The sequence below is a fragment of the Panthera onca genome, chromosome A2, assembly GCF_046562875.1.
Source record: "Panthera onca isolate mPanOnc1 chromosome A2, mPanOnc1 haplotype 2, whole genome shotgun sequence".
Taxonomy (NCBI): domain Eukaryota; kingdom Metazoa; phylum Chordata; class Mammalia; order Carnivora; family Felidae; genus Panthera; species Panthera onca.
Genome location: NC_138340.1, coordinates 26,271,214 through 26,289,952, shown reverse-complemented (window position 1 = coordinate 26,289,952; position 18,739 = coordinate 26,271,214). Strand labels below are relative to the sequence as shown.

At 41.1% G+C, this 18,739-nt stretch overlaps 1 protein-coding gene across 6 annotated transcripts in view; it reads right to left on the bottom strand.

Annotated features, from left to right (window-relative positions):
- The window catches only part of ABHD6 (abhydrolase domain containing 6, acylglycerol lipase), a 63,027-nt gene that overhangs the window by 12,033 nt on the left and 32,255 nt on the right, over positions 1-18,739 (bottom strand). For all 6 annotated transcript variants that reach the window (XM_078442883.2, XM_060631403.3, XM_078442881.2 and 3 more), the window contains exons 4-7: positions 8,549-8,705; positions 5,772-5,885; positions 4,201-4,333; positions 402-559 (exon numbers count right to left, since the gene is read on the bottom strand). In XM_078442883.2, coding sequence (XP_078299009.1) covers positions 402-559; positions 4,201-4,333; positions 5,772-5,885; positions 8,549-8,705 — 562 coding nt within the window. The remainder of the gene's footprint in view (positions 1-401; positions 560-4,200; positions 4,334-5,771; positions 5,886-8,548; positions 8,706-18,739) is intronic.

Here is an 18,739-nt window from a genome sequence, read left to right as displayed (position 1 = left end):
TCCTTCCAGTGCCTTAAACTTACTTATGTTTTCCCCATCTCTGCCTATGCTATTTTCTTAAAGAGGTTTATCAAAGTCTCCACTGCCTCCCTGCTTTCAATCACTATACACCAGCTTCATTTCCTCCATAGAACTCACCACAGTTTGTATTTGTTTACTTGTTAGTTGCCTGTCTCCCCGCCACCCCCCTCCAGGCCAGTGTCTGCACAGGTGCCTTCTCGGTCTTATTTCTTCACCATTGCGCCCAAACACAGTGCCTGACATGTCACAGGCACAGTACAGACATGCGCTGAGTGACTAAATAGATGAGTACGAGATGCAAGAACTGTGTGAAGGAAGCCGGCCCTGGACGCCCAAGCCTCTGGCAAAGGGCAGGCAGACTGCTGCTGAGATCACGTTACCTGCTGGGGCACCTTGAAGCGGACATAGGAGCAGAGCTGGAGCATTTCACTCATCTCTTCTGGAGTGGATGGGATCAAGGGGATCTTCTCTATGGCGGCCGAGTCCTGCAGTTCTTTGAGCCGCTGTATAAATTGATTATCAGTTGAGTACTGCAGGCCTGTGGGATTCAAACCAAAACAGCTTGGCAATGTATCTTCCTTCTTACTAATTCCCATTTTAGAAGGAAACCTCCAATAAAGGCCCAGAGCTAATATATTTCAGGTGTTTTTCACCAAATTTCTTTTTCATCAGTACTGCCATCCTTGCTCAAGGTCAAAACCACACTCTGAGAAACACAGAAAAAAAAAAAAATCCTTCAGGATATTTTAGGGACTGGTTACTCAAACTGTGGTCCATGGACCAGCAGCACTGGAAGCCCATAAGAAATGCGGAATCTCAGCCCTTCTCCTAAGACTCTTGAATCAGAATGTGCACTTTAACAAGATGCTGGGGAGGCATATGTATGATAGAGTTTAAGAAGCATTAGTTGATAAGACAACTTGCCTGAGCCCCTGCACATTCATATCGTTAAGGGGAAGGCTGATAAAATACATGAAGGAAAGAAAACACAGGCCTGGAATGACTGACAACTCCTTCCTTTGGCCTGGACCCACTTAGTAATCTCTTTTTTGGGGTCAATACGTATACACAGTGAAAGAGAGACCCCTTCTGAGCTGTCTGCCATGTTGCCCTCCACGCAGTCCCTCCTTGTCCAGATCATTAGGTGTTCACTGAGACTGAACAGCGTTGAGACTGACCATCATTTCCTATCTCCCTGGAGCAAGACACAAGAAAATTCACATGAGCTGATATGCACAGGAGGGCAAAACTAATTTTCACTTCCAACACTGAGCAAATGTCTAGATGTTTAACTTAGCTGACAAGCTACATTTCAGAAAGAAAGGCAGTGACATCAATACTGCGCTGCAGAAAGCCACACTTTATAAATCTCCTATATTCAGCAATTCCTTTAAAGCTAGCATGGGCATCATGTGGCTTTTGCGATGCCATGGGGCAGATTACACGATCTATTTCCTTTTACTTTAAAAATAATCCTAGATTAAATGTCATGTGGTATCCTGGACCGGATCCTGGAACAGAAAAAGGACATTAGTGGAAAAACTAATGAGATCCAAATAAAGCCTAGAGTTTAGTTAATAGTACTGTACCAGTGTTGGTTTCTTAGCTGTGACAAATTTACTTTGGTAATGTGAGCCGTTAACAATGGGGGAAGCTGGGTAAAGGGTATATGGGACTCTCTGTACTATCTTTGCAACATTTCTGTAAATTTAAAATGATTTCAAAGCAGGGAGCACCTGGGTGGCTCAGCTGGTTAAGCATCTGACTCCTGAGTTTGGCTCAGGTCATGATCTCACAGTTTGTGAATTTGAGCCCTGCATCAGGCTCTGTGCTGACAGCGTGGAGCCTGCTTGGGATTCTGTTTCCATATCTTTCTGCCCCTCCCCTGCTTGCTCTCTATTTCTCTCTCAAAATAAACTTTAAAAACTTTAAAAAAATGTAATTATTTCAAATTAAAAACAAGTTTATCTTTTCATTTTCACACACAAATAATTTTAAATTTCCAATTGAAACTCAGGTGTCAAACTCTTCTCTGAGTCATACATTCAAAAAAGCCAGTTAGATCTGATCTTCCACAAGCGATCAAAAATCTAATAACTTCCACAGGAGCTGTTTTTCCAGTTCTCAAACTTAATTATAAAAAGCCCAAATGATTTCAGACATGGTGCTTGGGAAAAAGAGAAAAGAAAACCCTTTGGGAGTTTACCTTCAATTTTAATGTCCTCAACAGACCTGAAAATGACTTTGATAACTAAAATATTTTAAAGGTCAATTTAGTTAGGTTTCAGTAGAAGGTTCAACTCATGGTGGGTTCTAGCAGATAAAGGAGGTAGTAGGTAAGAGTCACATAAAAGAAGTAGTGGATGTTAAAGGATTTCCAAAGAAGCCACAGTTCTAGAGTCAGACATCCTAGGATCTCTTCTTATCCTGGCTCCAGCATTAACATAATTTCTTTGTGCCTCAGTGTTCCCACCTATAATACTATCTTGATCTGGATAGTAAATGCACATGTAAAAAGTCATTGAGATGTACACTTAAAATTTGGGTGATTTACTATGTGTAAATCATACTCCAAGAAAGTACCAGAGAGATGGGGGGAGGGAGCAGAAGGAAAAAGAAAGAAAAATTAAGATTTTTTTTCTCTAACACATTACAAATCCAAGTTTGAAGACATATAAGAAAAATGAATTTTAAAAATCTAACTTCAGGGGCGCCTGGCTGACTCAGTTGGTGGAGCATGTGACCCTTGATCTTGCAGTTGTAAGCTCAAGCCCCATGTTGGGTGTAGAAATTACTTAAAAAAATAAAGTCTTTTTTTAACTAAAATCTTTAAAAAAATCCAACTTTAGAATGTAATTTCTGGGGACATATTACAGCTCAAGTTGACATATGCATATATACATTGATCGAAAAACAAAAAATAAGGCTTATTATTTTTTTTATTTTAGAGAGAGAGCACACATGTGTGCCCATGAGCAGGGGAAGGGCTGAGTGACAGAGGGAATCTCAAGCAGGCTCCATGCTCAGCACAGAGCCTGACACAGGGCTTGATCCCATGACCCTAAGATCATGACCTGAGCCAAAATCAAGAGTCAGATGCTCAACTGACTGAGCCATCCAGGCACCCCTGTTTGTTGATTTTTTTAAAAAAATCTTGTTATGTATCAAGATTTCTAAGTTTTCAGCAAAAAAGGAGAAGCATGAGAACAGCACTTTCACCTCATAAGGATATGACAAGAATTAAATCCATATAGGGAACTTAGCTCTTAAGAGCTCAATAAATGTTGGATATTAATATTATTGTTATATTTCAAAGTACTGTATTTAAGTGCTGCAAAGTACTATACACATTTTAATTAACCACCTTGAATTCTTTGTGGAAAAAGGCTGGCTCTATATTTTAAACATTAGCATGTACGACCCAGCAATTTATCCAAGGGATACAGGTATGCTATTTCGAAGGGACACATGCACCCCCATGTTTATAGCAGCACTATCAACAATAGCCAAAGTATGGAAAGAGCCCAAAGGACCATCGATGGACGAATGGATAAAGAACATGTGGTATATATATATATGCAATGGAGTATTACTCAGCAATCGAAAAGAATGAAGTCTTGCCATTTGCAACTACGTGGATGGAACTGGAGGATATTATGCTAAGTGAAATTAGTCAGAGAAAGACAAAAATCGTATGACTTCACTCATATGAGGACTTTAAGAGACAAAACAGATGAACATAAGGGAACGGAAACAAAAATAATATAAAAACAGGGAGGGGGACAAAACTGAAGAGACTCATAAATATGGAGAACAATCGGAGGGTTAAAGGGAGGGGTTGTGGGAGGGGGCATGGGATAAATGGGTAAGGGGCATTAAGGAATCTATTCCTGAAATCATTGTTGCACTATATGCTAATTAATTTGGATGTAAATTTAAAAAAATAAAAAATAAACAAGTTAATAAAAAAAAATCTAAAAAAAAAAAGCATGGTTACGATTATGGTTATACAACTACTGTTTGGTTAGTTATCTTTAAAGCACTGTATATCTCTAAAGTAGATGTTGAAAAAAATGATTCTAAAAGACAGCCATAGCAGACACTGCCATCTGTTCCCTAGAGATTCAGACCCTGCTGTGCTCAAGTCACACATGGGGTTATTTTAGCCTTGTAACTCACCAGCAGGGCATACAAGACTTAGACTGCAGACATCTGAAGGGTAGTAAGCAGCATATACCCCAGCCACATGGCCACCCATGGAGGTACCTATCAGGTGGAAGGGTTTTTTGTTCAGCTTGAGGCATTCTACAAACTAGGAAGAGAAAAGAGAAGGAGGCTTGGTTATATAGCTGTAGTCAACAACAATAGTGATTACATAGCAGAAAACCTCTGTACCTCCTGTGAGGACAGCTGACAAGGTCTATTAATGAAAGGGGGTCTGAAATCTACTGGATCCATTATTCAGACAAGCCTTATGGCATATAATACTCTTTACCTGACACAGGTGATTGAAGGGTCATTTGTAAGTATAAAACCAACAAGAATTCTCCTAATTCATGAGCCAGCAAACTTTTTTATAAAGGTCCCAAGAGAAAATATTATTTGCTTTGTGGGTCATATGTTCTCTGTTGCAGCTACTCAACTCTACTGTTGTAGCACAAAAGCAGCCAGAGATAATACATAAATGAATGAGCAGGGCTGTATTCCAAGAAAACTTAGCTTACAAAAATAGGTGGCAGGCCAGGCACAGTTTGAAGACTCTTGCCCTAATTTAAAGCCCTTTCCATCTATCTAACCATCCATTCATATGACAACCAACCTGTCTATTCAACCATCCAACCATTCAACCAACCATCCACACATCTCAAAATATTTATTGGATATCTATTATGTACAAGGAACTATGGTCAGCTCCTGAGGATACATCAAAGACCCCAAAAGATAAGGTTCCTGACCTCATCAGAATACACAATCTAAAGGGGGGTGGGGTGGGTACAGACATTAAATAAACATCCTCAGGGTACCTGGGGGGCTCAGTCGGTTAGCGCCAACTTCAGTTCAGGTCATGATCTCACAGTTTGTGATTTGAGCCCCGCAGTGGGCTCTGTGCTGACAGCTTGGAGCCTGGAGCCTGCTTCATATTCTGTGTCTCCCTCTCTCTCTGCCCTGCCCCTGTTCACACTCACTCTCTCTCTCAAAAATAAATAAACATTAAAAAAAAAAATCCTCATCTGGGGAAAATATGTACTGTTAATCTGAAACTTACAGACTATTAAATTCTGAACTGGTTCATGAGACTCATGATTTTGAAAACTCAGCCAGAGGGACGCTGAAGCTAGATGCTAAAATAGAACAAAATGCAAAGAGCACCCTTCCCATCCTCCACAGCTAGGCAGAGGGGCTATCATGATATTGTGTCATGTAGGTGGTAAGCAAAAAAACAGACTCTAGGGAAATGATCTTGAGAATTATAAACTCCTTTTTCAAGAGCTAAAAAAAATGTCCATACCATATTTCTTGAGAAACAACTAAAACAGGCTTAAAGGAGAACAATATGCAATAGGTCCTGGCCCTCCACAGCTGACCAATGATACCATTTGGGTGCCATTTTGTTTGTAAATATTTGCAGACAGAATGGATTAGAGACTGGTTACAAGTTAGCATGGAACTCTCTTACCTGCTCTCCAGGCTTGGGCATGTGAGGTGGGGAAGGCCCAGTCTGAGCAATTTTGGTAGAGCTTCCGGCTTACCTGGTGTATCCTCTTTACTTGACCATCTATGGACAGGTCATCCAGGGAGGACCGGGTGGTACCTTCATGTCCCGGCATGTCCACGCAGACCAAGTGCAGGTTCTTTGGAAGGAACTGAGAACACGTGGGTGCAGAGAATCAGTATGTGGTGTGCAGGACATGTCTGCCCACTCTTCTAGGGAGGTTGCCCCCACTTACCAAGTGACCTGACAGCCATCCCTGAGGATGGTGAGCCTATGCCACCCAGTGTCTTACCCCAGTAACATCTGATACAAGTACTGCCAGTAACCCTCATAGGGAGCAGAGGCCGCAAAAGATCAATATACAGATGGGAGGGGACTCAGGAGATGTCTGGAAAAGGGGGGCAAAGGTTAAGGTAGTAAGCTGGAATTTCTTGTTTTCTTTAATTTTTTTTAAACGTTTATTTATTTTTGAGACAGAGACAGAGCATGAATGGGGGAGGGTCAGAGAGAGAGGGAGACACAGAATCCGAAGCAGGCTCCAGGCTCTGAGCTGCCAGCACAGAGCCCCGACGTGGGGCTCGAACTCACGGACCGCGAGATCATGACCTGAGCTGAAGTCAGACGCTTAACTGACTGAGCCACCCAGGCGCCCCTCTCACTGTTTCTCGATGCCAATCGGCATCTACTATCTCCTTCTCCTTTCACTCACCCCTTTCACACTTACTCAGTTATGCAGCCACTGACTTGGAACTAAAAAATAAGCCTCTGTTCTCCCAGAACACAGCCAACTGGAGCAGCCCCGGAGCCAACAAAAGCAAAGCTTTCTCTAAGAACCATGACTGTCTGATCACCCTACCTCTGGTTTCAACTTTTTTTGTTTTTTGTTTTTTGCATTAATGTCTAAATCCTGGGAGGATTATTATTCTAAAATACCTTCCATTTATATTTGTGCCACTTTGAACCAGGAAACTGAGAAACATCAGTTACCAATAAACAAATATCCGGTTACATAAAAAACATCTGAGGGGCATCTGGGTGGCTCAGTCAGTTAAGCACCTGACTCTTGATTTCAGGTCAGGTCATGATCTCACGGTTCAAGGGTTTGAGCCCCACATGGAGCTCTGCACTGACAGTGCAAAGCCTGCTTGGGATTCTCCCTCTCCCCCTCTCTCTCTGCCCTTCTCTCTCTTGTGTGCTTATTCCTCATTCTCTCAAAAATAAATAAATACATACATACATACATAAACTTAAAAATAAACAAACAAACATCTGAGTTGGGGCAGGAAGCGAGAGGTTCATTAAGGCATGGGGATGCCTGTCCTTCCAGTGGAATCTGGGGATGAGAACACAAGGAACTACAGGATGTGTGAGCCCTTTCCCCCTCGTGTAGATAATACTTGGAATCATTCAGGTATAGTTCTGCTTGAGGTGGGAGTCTCTCCCAGCCTCCACCTGCACCACCTGGTCCCTCTGACCAATAACGCAAGTTGCCACACCCAAGGAAACCAGGACAGAAGGCGAGCAATGTGGAAAACCAATCTCAGGAAGCTGCTAGATAAAGATGGTTTCTCTAAATGACTCAGGAAAATTAAAAAAAAAAACAAAAACGAAAGTAGAAGGAAGGGAGGAAGGGCAAGGGAGAAAGAGAAGAAGAACAAAAGGGAGAATGAGGGGAAGGAGGAGGAGATACTTGGAGTATAAAAGAATAAATGATTTTGAGGCACCTGGGTGGCTAAGTCGGTCAGGCATCCGACTTCGGCTCAGGTCATGATCTCGCAGTTGGTGAATTTGAGCCCCGCGCCTGGCTCTATGCTGACAGTTCAGAGCCTGGAGCCTGCTTTGGATTTTGTGTCTCCCTCTCTCTCTGCCCCACCCCCCCTTGCACTCTGTCTCTCTCTCTCAAAAATAAATAAACATTGAAAAAGAATAAATGATTTTGTTAACCTGATCTTGATAATCATGACAAATTCTGAGAGGAAGGTGAGTGTCAGAAACCTTAAGAAATATTCATGAGACTTAAGTATTTCTAGGGTACAGATTTTACAAATAACATTCAACTCAGTAAATTTTTTCTCAGAAAAGGATCTGAATAATACAGTTGACCCTCAAACAACACAGGTTTGAACTATGCAGATCCGTTTATACATGGATTTTTTCGATACAGTATAGTAAATGTATTTTCTCTTCCTTATCATTTTCTTAATAACATTTTCTTTTCTCTAGCTTACTTTATTGTAAGAATACAGTATATAATATATATAACATACAAAATATGTATTAATCAACCATTTATGTTATTGGTAAAGGCTTCTGGTCAACAGTAGGTTATTTGTAGTTAAGTTTTGGGGGAGCAAAAAAGTTATATGTGAATTCTTGACTGCATGGTAGGTGGGCTCCCTTAGCCCCCATGTTGCTCAAGGGTTACCTGGATACTGAATTAGCTTTTTTTTTTTTTTTTTTAATTTTTTTTTAAGTTTATTTATTTTTGAGACAGAGAGAGACACAGCATGAACGGGGGAGGGTCAGAGAGAGACGGAGACACAGAATCGGAAGCAGGCTCCAGGCTCTGAGCCATCAGCCCAGAGCCCGACGTGGGGCTCGAACTCACGGACCACGAGATCGTGACCTGAGCCAAAGTCGGACGCTCAGCTGACTGAGCCACCCAGGCGCCCCCTGAATTAGTTTTAAGATGATTTGAGCCACGGTTCTGGGTTCCCTTTGCTTTCCATCATTGCTGATGACATCACATGCAAATGGACACCCTTTTCTTTATTGAGTGACCCCCTCTTGAGAGAGAAGAATCTAGAACTGCACCTTGACCACACTGAGCCACATATCCTTATGTGCAGAGAATCCATGGAGCATGAGGATGGAAGGTTTGTGCCCCGGCCTGCCCCGGAAGGAATAACAGAACTGATAATCTTCATGGTAAACATAGCAGACCTGCATGCCCAACGTTCTCCGCCAGTACCTGGGGAGGAAACATAAAGGTGAAACAAAACCAGCAAACTCCAGAGAAGTGGTTTTGGAAGGGGCACATGCCCTCTTCCCCATATGTCCCTGGGGTCCCCCACCCTCAGGGAACACTGAGTGAAACCATTCCAGGAAGCACCTTAAATGAATATTCTTGTATGTAATTTTCTAATAACCTCTAACTAGGAGGAGAAAAAAGAGTAAGAGAGTGTTTTCTGAAGAGGCATGATATATAATAACCTCTTGTTGATATTTATATCTTTTTGGCATTTTAAATGGCGGTATGACGAAGGAGTAGGTGGTGAGATCTTTCTAGGTGTCTGATTGGCCTTTCTTTGCCTTGCTTGCTCGAGCTACAGCTGAATTCGAAGTAGCTGGTGGCAAGGTTGGGAAGAACTCCAGAAAGGTCAAGACAAAGGCAGGTTCCTCTCGTAGAGAGCTGACTTGCAGTTCCTGGTGGGTCATACTCATGGACACCTGAAATCTAGGACGAACAGCCATGGATGTGTGGGCACAGCTGCACCATGTACAATGCAGCCATCCTGGAGTAAGTACGTCACTGCAGAGGGGCTCTGACTGGCAGGAAATGATCAAAAGACTTGAAGGTAAAGCATATTACCACTCATCACTTGCAACTTGCTATTTGTGGAGATGAAGAATTAGACTCTCTCCTTAAGGCTACAATTGCTGGTGGTGGGGTCACATCCACAAATCTCTGATTGGGAAGAAAAGGCAACAGAATACTTGTCCAAGGATGCCTGGATTCCTTATGATCTCAGGACTAAACACTCTTGACAGCTGTCCAGCGTTGGTGAGTCCAGTGGACTCTGTCTCTGTGAAAAACACAATTCTGTTCTTTTGTAATTCTATTTGAGCAAGTAGGAAGTTTAATTAGCTTTCCAACCAACCAAATTTCTGCTTTTGAGTCTTAAGCTTATTTAAGTGTTACTGTGGCTTCAGAGAAGCTATTGATTCTAAAGTATTTTGATAGAGTTGACTGGATTTTATTTAAAAAATTTTTTAGTGTTTATTTTTGAGAGAGAGAGAGAGAGACAGAGCACAAGCGGAGAAGAGGCAGAGAGAGAGGGAGACACAGAATCGAAAGTAGGCTCCAGGCTCTGTGCTGTCAGCACAGAGCCCGACGTGGGGCTCAAATTCATGAACTGCCAAGATCATGACCTGAGCTGAAGTTAGATGCTTAACTGACTGAGCCACCCAGGCATCCCTAGAGTTGACTGGATTTTAATTGTGATGTAGAAGTCATAGTAACAAACATTTTGTTTTATACAGACATTATTTCCACTCTGGTGGATAAGCTCAATAAGGGTCATATCCCTCTACCCCAAACATATATACATATACATGTATTAAAATATGTATATTTAAAAATATATATTAACATATATATTTTACATATGTAAGTTGGTTTCTTCCCCCTAGAGATTTTGAGAGTGAGAACGTGACTGTTAAGAACCATCTGCATCGGTCCTCTGGTTTTATTCCTCACAGCATATGGCAGTTGGTTGGAAGCTCAGGTTCTGTTGGTTATGTAAGACTTGGCAGTGCTGGAGTTTGGCCCGAATTTGATTTCAATATGGAATTACCATCAAACAAATGTAACTCTCTGCATGAAGAATCTCGCCGAGATGAAAGATAATTAATTCAATCAGAGATTCACTTTGTGGTATACTTTGCACCAGAGAGGTAGCCAAGTCTTGCAGAAAGCAAACAGCCTAAGCTGATCGGTGGTAACTAACCCTTGGTATAAAATAAAGGACGAAGGGGATGAGGATATACATGCATATTTACTTGCATCTACATACACAAAGCAAGAAAGCATACACAAGACACTATCAAGATGAGTATCTGGAGTGGAGGTGGGATTATAGTGAGAAGTAGGTGGAAAGAGAACCGAGCCAGGAGGGAGACTTTCATTACTTTCCTTTTTCAGTGAATGCATTGCCTATTCAAAACGTTAAAAATAACATTGGCTAGCTTAAAAGCTCTTATGACAGAGCAAGCATATGTCAAAATTCTAAACCCTGGCACCATAAGATGAGTTAGTTGGTTCGTTCGTTCATTCATTCATTCATTCAATCATTCATATCCCAGCTCATTCATTTATTAACTAAGTGATCTTTTTAAAAACTTAAATATAGTGTTTTATTAGTTTCACGTGAACAATATAGTGCTTGGACAGTTCGATCCGTTACTCAATGCCTGCCATCTGTCACCACACAACACCACATAACATTATACTGCTTTTATAGTATTCTTGACTATATTCCCTGTGTTGTACTTTTCATCTCTATGATATATTTATTTTGTAACCGGAATGTTGTACATCTTAATCCCCTTCACCTATTTTACCCATCCTCCCCCACTTCCCCTTGGGCAGATACCAGTTTGTTTTCTGTATTTATGATTCTGTTTCTGTTTTCCATTTGTTCGTTTGTTTTGTTTTTTAGATTGCTCACATAAGTGAAATCACATGGTGATTTCTCTTTCTCTGTCTGACTTACTTCACCTAGCATACTATCTTCTAGGTCCATCTACATTGTCACAAATGGCAAAATCTCATTCTTTTTGATGGCTGAGCGATTGATACTCCGTTGCGCGCGCGTGTGCACACACACCCACACCCACACCCACACACACACACACACATATACTTCCAAGGTCCAAACCCTTCATCCTGCAAGTCTCAGACTTACTAGATTACAAGAACCTCTAAAGAAAAGGACTTAAATATTTCTCTTTTTTTTATTGTGGCAAAATATACGTAACAGAAGATTCACCATTTTAACCATACAATTCAATGGCATGAAGTACATTCACAATGTTGCACATCAACCAACACCATTGTCCATTCTAGAACTTTTTCATCATCCCAAATAGAAATGCTATAACCATTAAATAATTACTCCCATTCCCCTTCTCCCCTCAGCCCCTGATAACCTCTATTCTGCTTTCTGTCTCTATGAATTTGCCTATTTTAGGTACCTCATATAAGCAGAATCATACAAAATTTGTTCTTTTGTGTCTGGCATATTTCGCTGAGCATAGTGATTTCAAGGTCCATCCATGTTATAGCATGTGTCAAAATTTCCTTCCTTTTTAAAACTGAGTAATGTTCTCTTTTATATAGGCACCGTATTTTGTTTATCCCTCATCTGTTGATGAATATTTGGGCAGTTTCATTTTTTGGGCTATCGTGAGTAATGCTGCTATGAATGTCAGTATACAAATATCTGTTTGAGTCCCTGCTTTCAATTCTTTGGAGTATATACCCAGAAGTAGAATTGCTGGATCATATGGTAACTCTCTATGTTTAACTTTTTGAGGAGCCACTAAATTTGTCACAGCAGCTGTACTATTTTACATTTGTACCAGAGATGCACAAGGATTTCCCTATATCCTCACCAACACATGTTATTTTCCGTTTATTTTTTTTCTGAAATAATAGTCACCCTGACAGGTGTGCAGTATCTCACTGTGGTTTTGATTTGCTTTTCCCAAATGACTAGGATGTTACGTATAGATTTCTTTTTATTGAGATATAATTGACATACCATTAAACTCACCCTTTTAAAAGGTACAATTGGTTTCTTTTTTTTTTTTTTTTAAAGCATATTCACAAAGTAGTGCAACCGTCACCACTCTCTAATTCTGGAACATTTTCACCAAAAAGAAACCAGATTGAACAGTACACTTTAAAATGGGTAGAAAGATGGGGCGCCTGGGTGACTCAGTTACCCAGTGGTGGACTCTGCATCCACTTCGGTGCAGATCATTATCTCACGGTTCATGCGTTTGAGCATGCATCAGGTCCTGTGCTGACAGCTCAGAGCCCAGAGCCTGTTTCAGATTCTGTGTCTCCCTCTCTCTCTGCCCCTCCCCCACTCATGCTCTGTCTTTCTCTGTCTCAGAAATAAACATTAAAAAAATTAAAATAGGTAGAATGCTAAATTTTATGTTATGTATATTTTACGACAATTAAAAAAAGAAAGAAAGGGGCACCTCGGTGGTTCAGTCAGTTGAGCATCTGACTCTTAATTTCAGCTCAGGTCATGATCTCATGGTTCATGAGCTTGAGCCTCACGTGGGGTTCTGTGCTGATGGTTCCGAGCCTGCTTGGAATTCTCTCTCACTCTCTGCCCCTTTCCCACTCTCTCTCTCTCTCTCTCAAAATAAACTTTATAAAAAGAAAGAAAGAAAGAAAGAAAGAAAGAAAGAAAGAAAGAAAGAAAGAAAGAAAAAGAAAATCCATACCAATTAACATTCACTCTCCATTGCCCTCTCCCTACAGCTCATAGCAACTACTAGTTTCCTTCTGGTCTCTTTATGTTTACTCTATGGATCTGCTTATTCTGGACATCTCATATTAATGGGGTCATTCAATCTGTGACTTTCTGTGTTTGGCTTATTTCACTTTAGCATAATGTTTCCAAGTTCTTCTGTTATAGAATGTATTCGTACTCCATTCCTTTTTAAGGCTAAATAATATCCCATCACCTGGATGTGCACATTTGTTTATCCAGTCATCAGCTCACGAACATGTGAATTATTTCTACTTTTTAGCCATTAGGAATAATACCACTATGAACATTCACATACAACTTTTTCTGTGGACATATGTTTTCAGTTCTCATGGGTGTTCTCAGTTCACCAAAGAGTAGAATTGCTGGATCATATGGTAGGGTTTTTTATTATTATTTTCCATTTTTATTATTTATTTTGAGACAGAAAGAGAGAGAGAGAGCACAGGAGTAGGGGAGGGCAGAGAGAGAGGATCCTGAGCTGACAGTGTGGAGCCCGACGCAAGGCTCAAACCCGTGAACTGTGAGATCATGACCTGAGTTGAAATCAAGATTCAGACACTTAACTGACTGAGCCACCCAGGCACCCCATATGGTAGCTTTTTAAAAAAACGCATTTTGAGGAACTGCCAGACTGTTTTCCGAAGTGGTTGCACAATTTTACATTCCCACTGGCAGTACCTGAGAGGTCAATTTCTCTAAATCCTTCATTGTTAATTTTTAGAGAAACTTTTATTTTTTATTTTTTTTATTTTTTTTTTTTTTATTTTTGGGACAGAGAGAGACAGAGCATGAACGGGGGAGGGGCAGAGAGAGAGGGAGACACAGAATCGGAAACAGGCTCCAGGCTCCGAGCCATCAGCCCAGAGCCTGACGCGGGGCTCGAACTCACGGACCGCGAGATCGTGACCTGGCTGAAGTCGGACGCTTAACCGACTGCGCCACCCAGGCGCCCCTAGAGAAACTTTTAATTGAAGCATAAATCATATAGAAATGTGTACATATTTTAAGTGTACAGCCTGATGAATATGCAGAACTGTCTCAAACTACCCAGGCGCCCCATTTGGTAGCTTAAAAAAAATGAACCCAGTATCTGCCACCCAGATTAGGATCTAGAATATGACCAGCAACCCAGATGCCCACCTCAGGTCTTTCCCCATCAGCATCCCCAAAGGTAACCACTACCTCACTTTATCTCTTCAGGAAAGTTTTACTATTTTAGAACTTTGTCATACAATAAGTATTTGTCTGTATCAGATTTCTTTCACTCAGTATTGTGTTTGTATTATAGAATATAGTACTAGGTCTTTCCTTTTCATAGCTGTATCGTATTCTGCTGAATACTCTATGAATAATTTTACAGCTATGCTTTTATTTATTTATCTGTTAAAGTATTTTTTTTAATCTTTATTTATTTTTGAGAGAGAGACAGAGAAACAGAGCATGAGTGGGGAAGGGGCAGAGAGAGAGGGAGACACGGAATCTGAAGCAGGCTCGAGGCTCTGAGCTGTTAGCACAGAGTCCGACACAGGGCTCGAACCCACAAACCATGAGATCATGATCTGAGCTGAAGTCGGACGCTTAACTGACTGAGCCACCCAGGCACCCCTATCTGTTATTATTAATTATTATTAGTATTAATGGAGACTGGTGTTTCCAGTTTGGAGGTATTACAAATGAAACAGATATGGAATATTCTTTTATATGTCTTCTGATCTCTGTCTCTGTGTGTGTGTGTGTGTGTGTATGTGTACATATATATATATATATACATATATGTACACATACACACACACACACACACACACATACACACTTCTGTTGTATGAAGTGTGAAATGTATGAAATTAGTATGAACTAATTTACACTTTCATCAACAATATGCCAGATTCTTGTTGCTTCACATCCGCACTGGGTTGAATAGTATTCCCCCCAAATTCATGTCTATCTGGAACCTATGGATATGACCTTATTTGGAAACAGGGTCTTTCCAGAAATAATCAAGTTGAGTTAAGGTCATACTGGATTAGGGTTGGGCCCAAGTCCAATATGACTGGTGCCCTTATAAAAAGAAGGAAATTTGGACACAGAAACACACAGAGGGAAGAACACCATGTGAAATACAGAGGCAGACAGTGGAGTGACCCATCTACACATGAAGAACACATCTACAAGTTAGAGAATGCCCAGGATTTCTTACAGTCACCAGCAGCTAGGGATGAGCCACTGAACAGATTCTCCCTCAGAGCCTCCAGAAAGAACCAACGTTGCCAACACCTTGATTTAGTATTTCTAACCTCCAGAACTGTGAGAGAACAAATTCCTGCTGTTTTACATCACCCGGTTTGTGGTCATTTGTCACAGCAGCTCTGGGAAGCTAATACAACATTCTGGCCAATACTTGGAATTATAGTCAGCTTGCTTCACTTCAGCCGTCCTGGTGGCTGTGAAATGGCATCTCATTTTGGTTTTATTAAATTCCCCTTATGGCCAGTGAAGTTGAGCACCATTACATATGTTTACTGGCCATTTTAATACCCCTATTGTGAGGTTTTTCTATGTTTTCTTTTTTAAAAAATATTTATTCATTTATTTTGAGAGAGAGAGAGAGAGAGCACACGAGTGGGGAGGAACAGAGAAAGGGGAAGAGAGAATCCCAAACAGGTTCTGTACTGTCAGTGCAGAGCCTGACGTGGGGCTTGATACCATGAACCATGAGATCATGAGCTGAGTCAAAGTCAACAGATGAACGTGTAACCAACCGAGCCACCCAGGCACCCCATGGTTTTTCTATGCTTTCTTATAAAAGCTTTGTTTCATTTAGATCTATAATCCACCTGGATTTGATTTTTGTGCATGGCACAAGGTTGTAGATGAGGCCGTATTCTTTTTTATTGCTATATTACAAATTACCAAGTTGAGCAGCTTAAAAAAACTCATTTATTAGCTCACAGTTCTATGGATCAGGAGTGAGCTTACCAGAGTTCTCTCCTGAAGGTATCACAAAGCTGAAATCAAGGCATCAGCTGGCTCTGATCTAGAAGCTCTGGGAAAGAATCAGCTTCTAAGCTTATTTAGGTTATTAGCAGAATTCAGTTCCTCGTGGTTTAGGACTGAGATCCCTGCTGCCTTGCTGGCTGCCAGCCAGGGGCTGTCTGCTCTCAGAGTCCACTGGCATTCCTTCTCATGGGGCCCTCTCCTGCTTCAAACTAGCCATAGCACTGAATCTTTCTCATGCTTTGAACCCCTTCACTTTTTAATGTTTATTTTTGAGAGACAGAGAGAGAGAGAGAGAGAGAGAGACAGAGCATGAGTGGGGGAGGGGCAGAGAGAAAGGGAGACAGAATCTGAAGCAGGGTCCAGGCTCTGAATTGCTAGCACAGAGCCCAACAGAGGGCTCAAACTTGTGAAGTGCGAGATCATGACCGGAGCCAAAGTCGGATGCTCAACTGACTGAGCCACCCAGGCACCCCTGAACCCCTTCACTTTTATTTTTTTTTTCTTCAATATATGAAATTTATTGTCAAATTGGTTTCCATACAACACCCAGTGCTCATCCCAAAAGGTGCCCTCCTCAATACCCATCACCCACCCACCCCTTCACTTTTAAAGGCTGATATGATTCAATCAGGCCTCATTGGACAATCTCCTTATCTTTAGGTCAATTGTATACAACAGAACTATGGAAATGATTTGCCATCATATTCACAGGTTCTGGGGATTAGAGAGGTAGATCTTTGTGGGGCTGTTGTAATTTTGCCTACCAAAGAGGTCAAGATTAACTTTTTTTCCGGATGGTTATCTAGTTGACACAGCCCCCTTTCCCCACTGCAAAGCAGTGCTACCGTTATCGTAATTCAAGAGACTGTATCTATGTGCATCTGTTACTGCGCTCTCCTGTCCCACTGGGTTTTTTTGTCCTTCTTCTTCTTCTTCTTCTTTTTTTTTTTTAGAGAGAGACAGAGAGAGAGATCTTGAGCAGGGGAGGGGGGGCCAAGAGAGAGAGATGGTGACAATTTCAAGCAGGCTCCACACTGAGCATGGAGCCCAATGCAGGGCTCAATTCCATGACCCTGGAATCATGACCTGAGATGAAATCAAGATGCTCAACCAACTGAGCCACCCAGATGCCCCTTTCCTTCTTTATGCCCCTTTCCTTCCTTATGCCTTTTTTTTTTTTTTAACATTTATTTATTTTTGAGACAGAGACAGACAGAGCATGAACGGGGGAGGGTCAGAGAGAGAGGGAGACACAGAATCGGAAGCAGGCTCCAGGCTCTGAGCTGTCAGCACAGAGCCCGATGTGGGGCTCGAACTCACGGACCTCGAGATCATGACCTGAGCTAAAGTCGGCCGCTTAACCGACTGAGCCACCCAGGTGCCCCTCATTATGCCTTCTTTACAAAGCCTGGACTTACTGTTGCTTTATAATTAGGTTTGACAGCTGGTCATGTAAATCATCTAGTATTGTTCTTCTTCAAGACTGTCTTGCTTGGGGCACCTCTAGGATCAGGTGGTTAAGCATCTAACTCTTGGTTGTGGCTCAGGTCATGATCTCACGGTTCCTGAGATCAAGCCTGGTGTCGGACTCTGCGCTGAGAGTGCAAAGCCTGCTCGGGATTCTCTCTCTCCCTTCTCTCTCTCTCTGCCCCTCCCCACTCTCTCTCTCTGTCTCTCTCAAAATAAATAAATAAACTTTAAAAAATGTTTATTTATTTTTGAGAGAGGAGGGAGCAGAGAGAGGAGGGGACAGAAGATCCGAAGTGGGCTCTGTACTGACAGCAGGCAGCCCAATGCGGGGCTCAAACTCATGAACCGTGAGATCATGACCCGAACTAAAGTCAGATGCTCAACTAACTGAGCCACCCAGGCACACTGTTAAAAAAATTTTTTTAAAGCAAACAAAGACTCTTGCTCAACTGGCTCTTTATTTTTCTTTATACATTTAAGAAGCAGTTTATTAAACTACACTAAAAAAAAAAAAAAACCCTGCTGGGATTTTAAATGGGTGTACATTGAATCTATATATCATTTCAGGGAAATCTGACATCCCTATGATAGAAAGTCTTTCAACTCACAAATACTGTCTACATCTCCATTACTTTAGGTCTTTCAGAATTTCTCTAGTACTTTGTATTTTTCTGTCCAGAGGCCTTCTACATTGTTCTTTAGATTTATTCTTAAGATAAATTCGGTATTCTATATTTGTTGATACAATGGTGATTAGTATCATTACAATTTTTTTCATTTTCTATTTTTTGTTGCTGTCATATAAGAATATAACTGATTTTTGTTTACATACCTTATATTTAGCAATCTTGCCAAATATTTATTAATTCCAACAACTTATATTATAGAATTATATAGATTATATAAGAAAAAGAATTATAGATTCTTTTGTACTTTCTGTGAACACAATCATGTCATCTGCAAACAATGTTAGTTTTCTTTTTCAATTCTTGTCCGTTTTTTTCTCTTATATTTATAATTCCTTATCTTCCTTTCACAACTGAGTTTCTTTGGGAAGTAAAAATCTTTAAAGATCTCTCTCTCCTTCATCCTGTGAACAGTCTTAATATTTGGCCCGATGAAAATAAGAGCTGTCTCTGATGTCACCCACAGTGGCCCCAGCCCCTCTAATTGTGGTCCTCTGCTGACTCAAAGCAAAGCATCTGATGCCTCCTACAGGGGCGACCATGGTCCACATCACTAT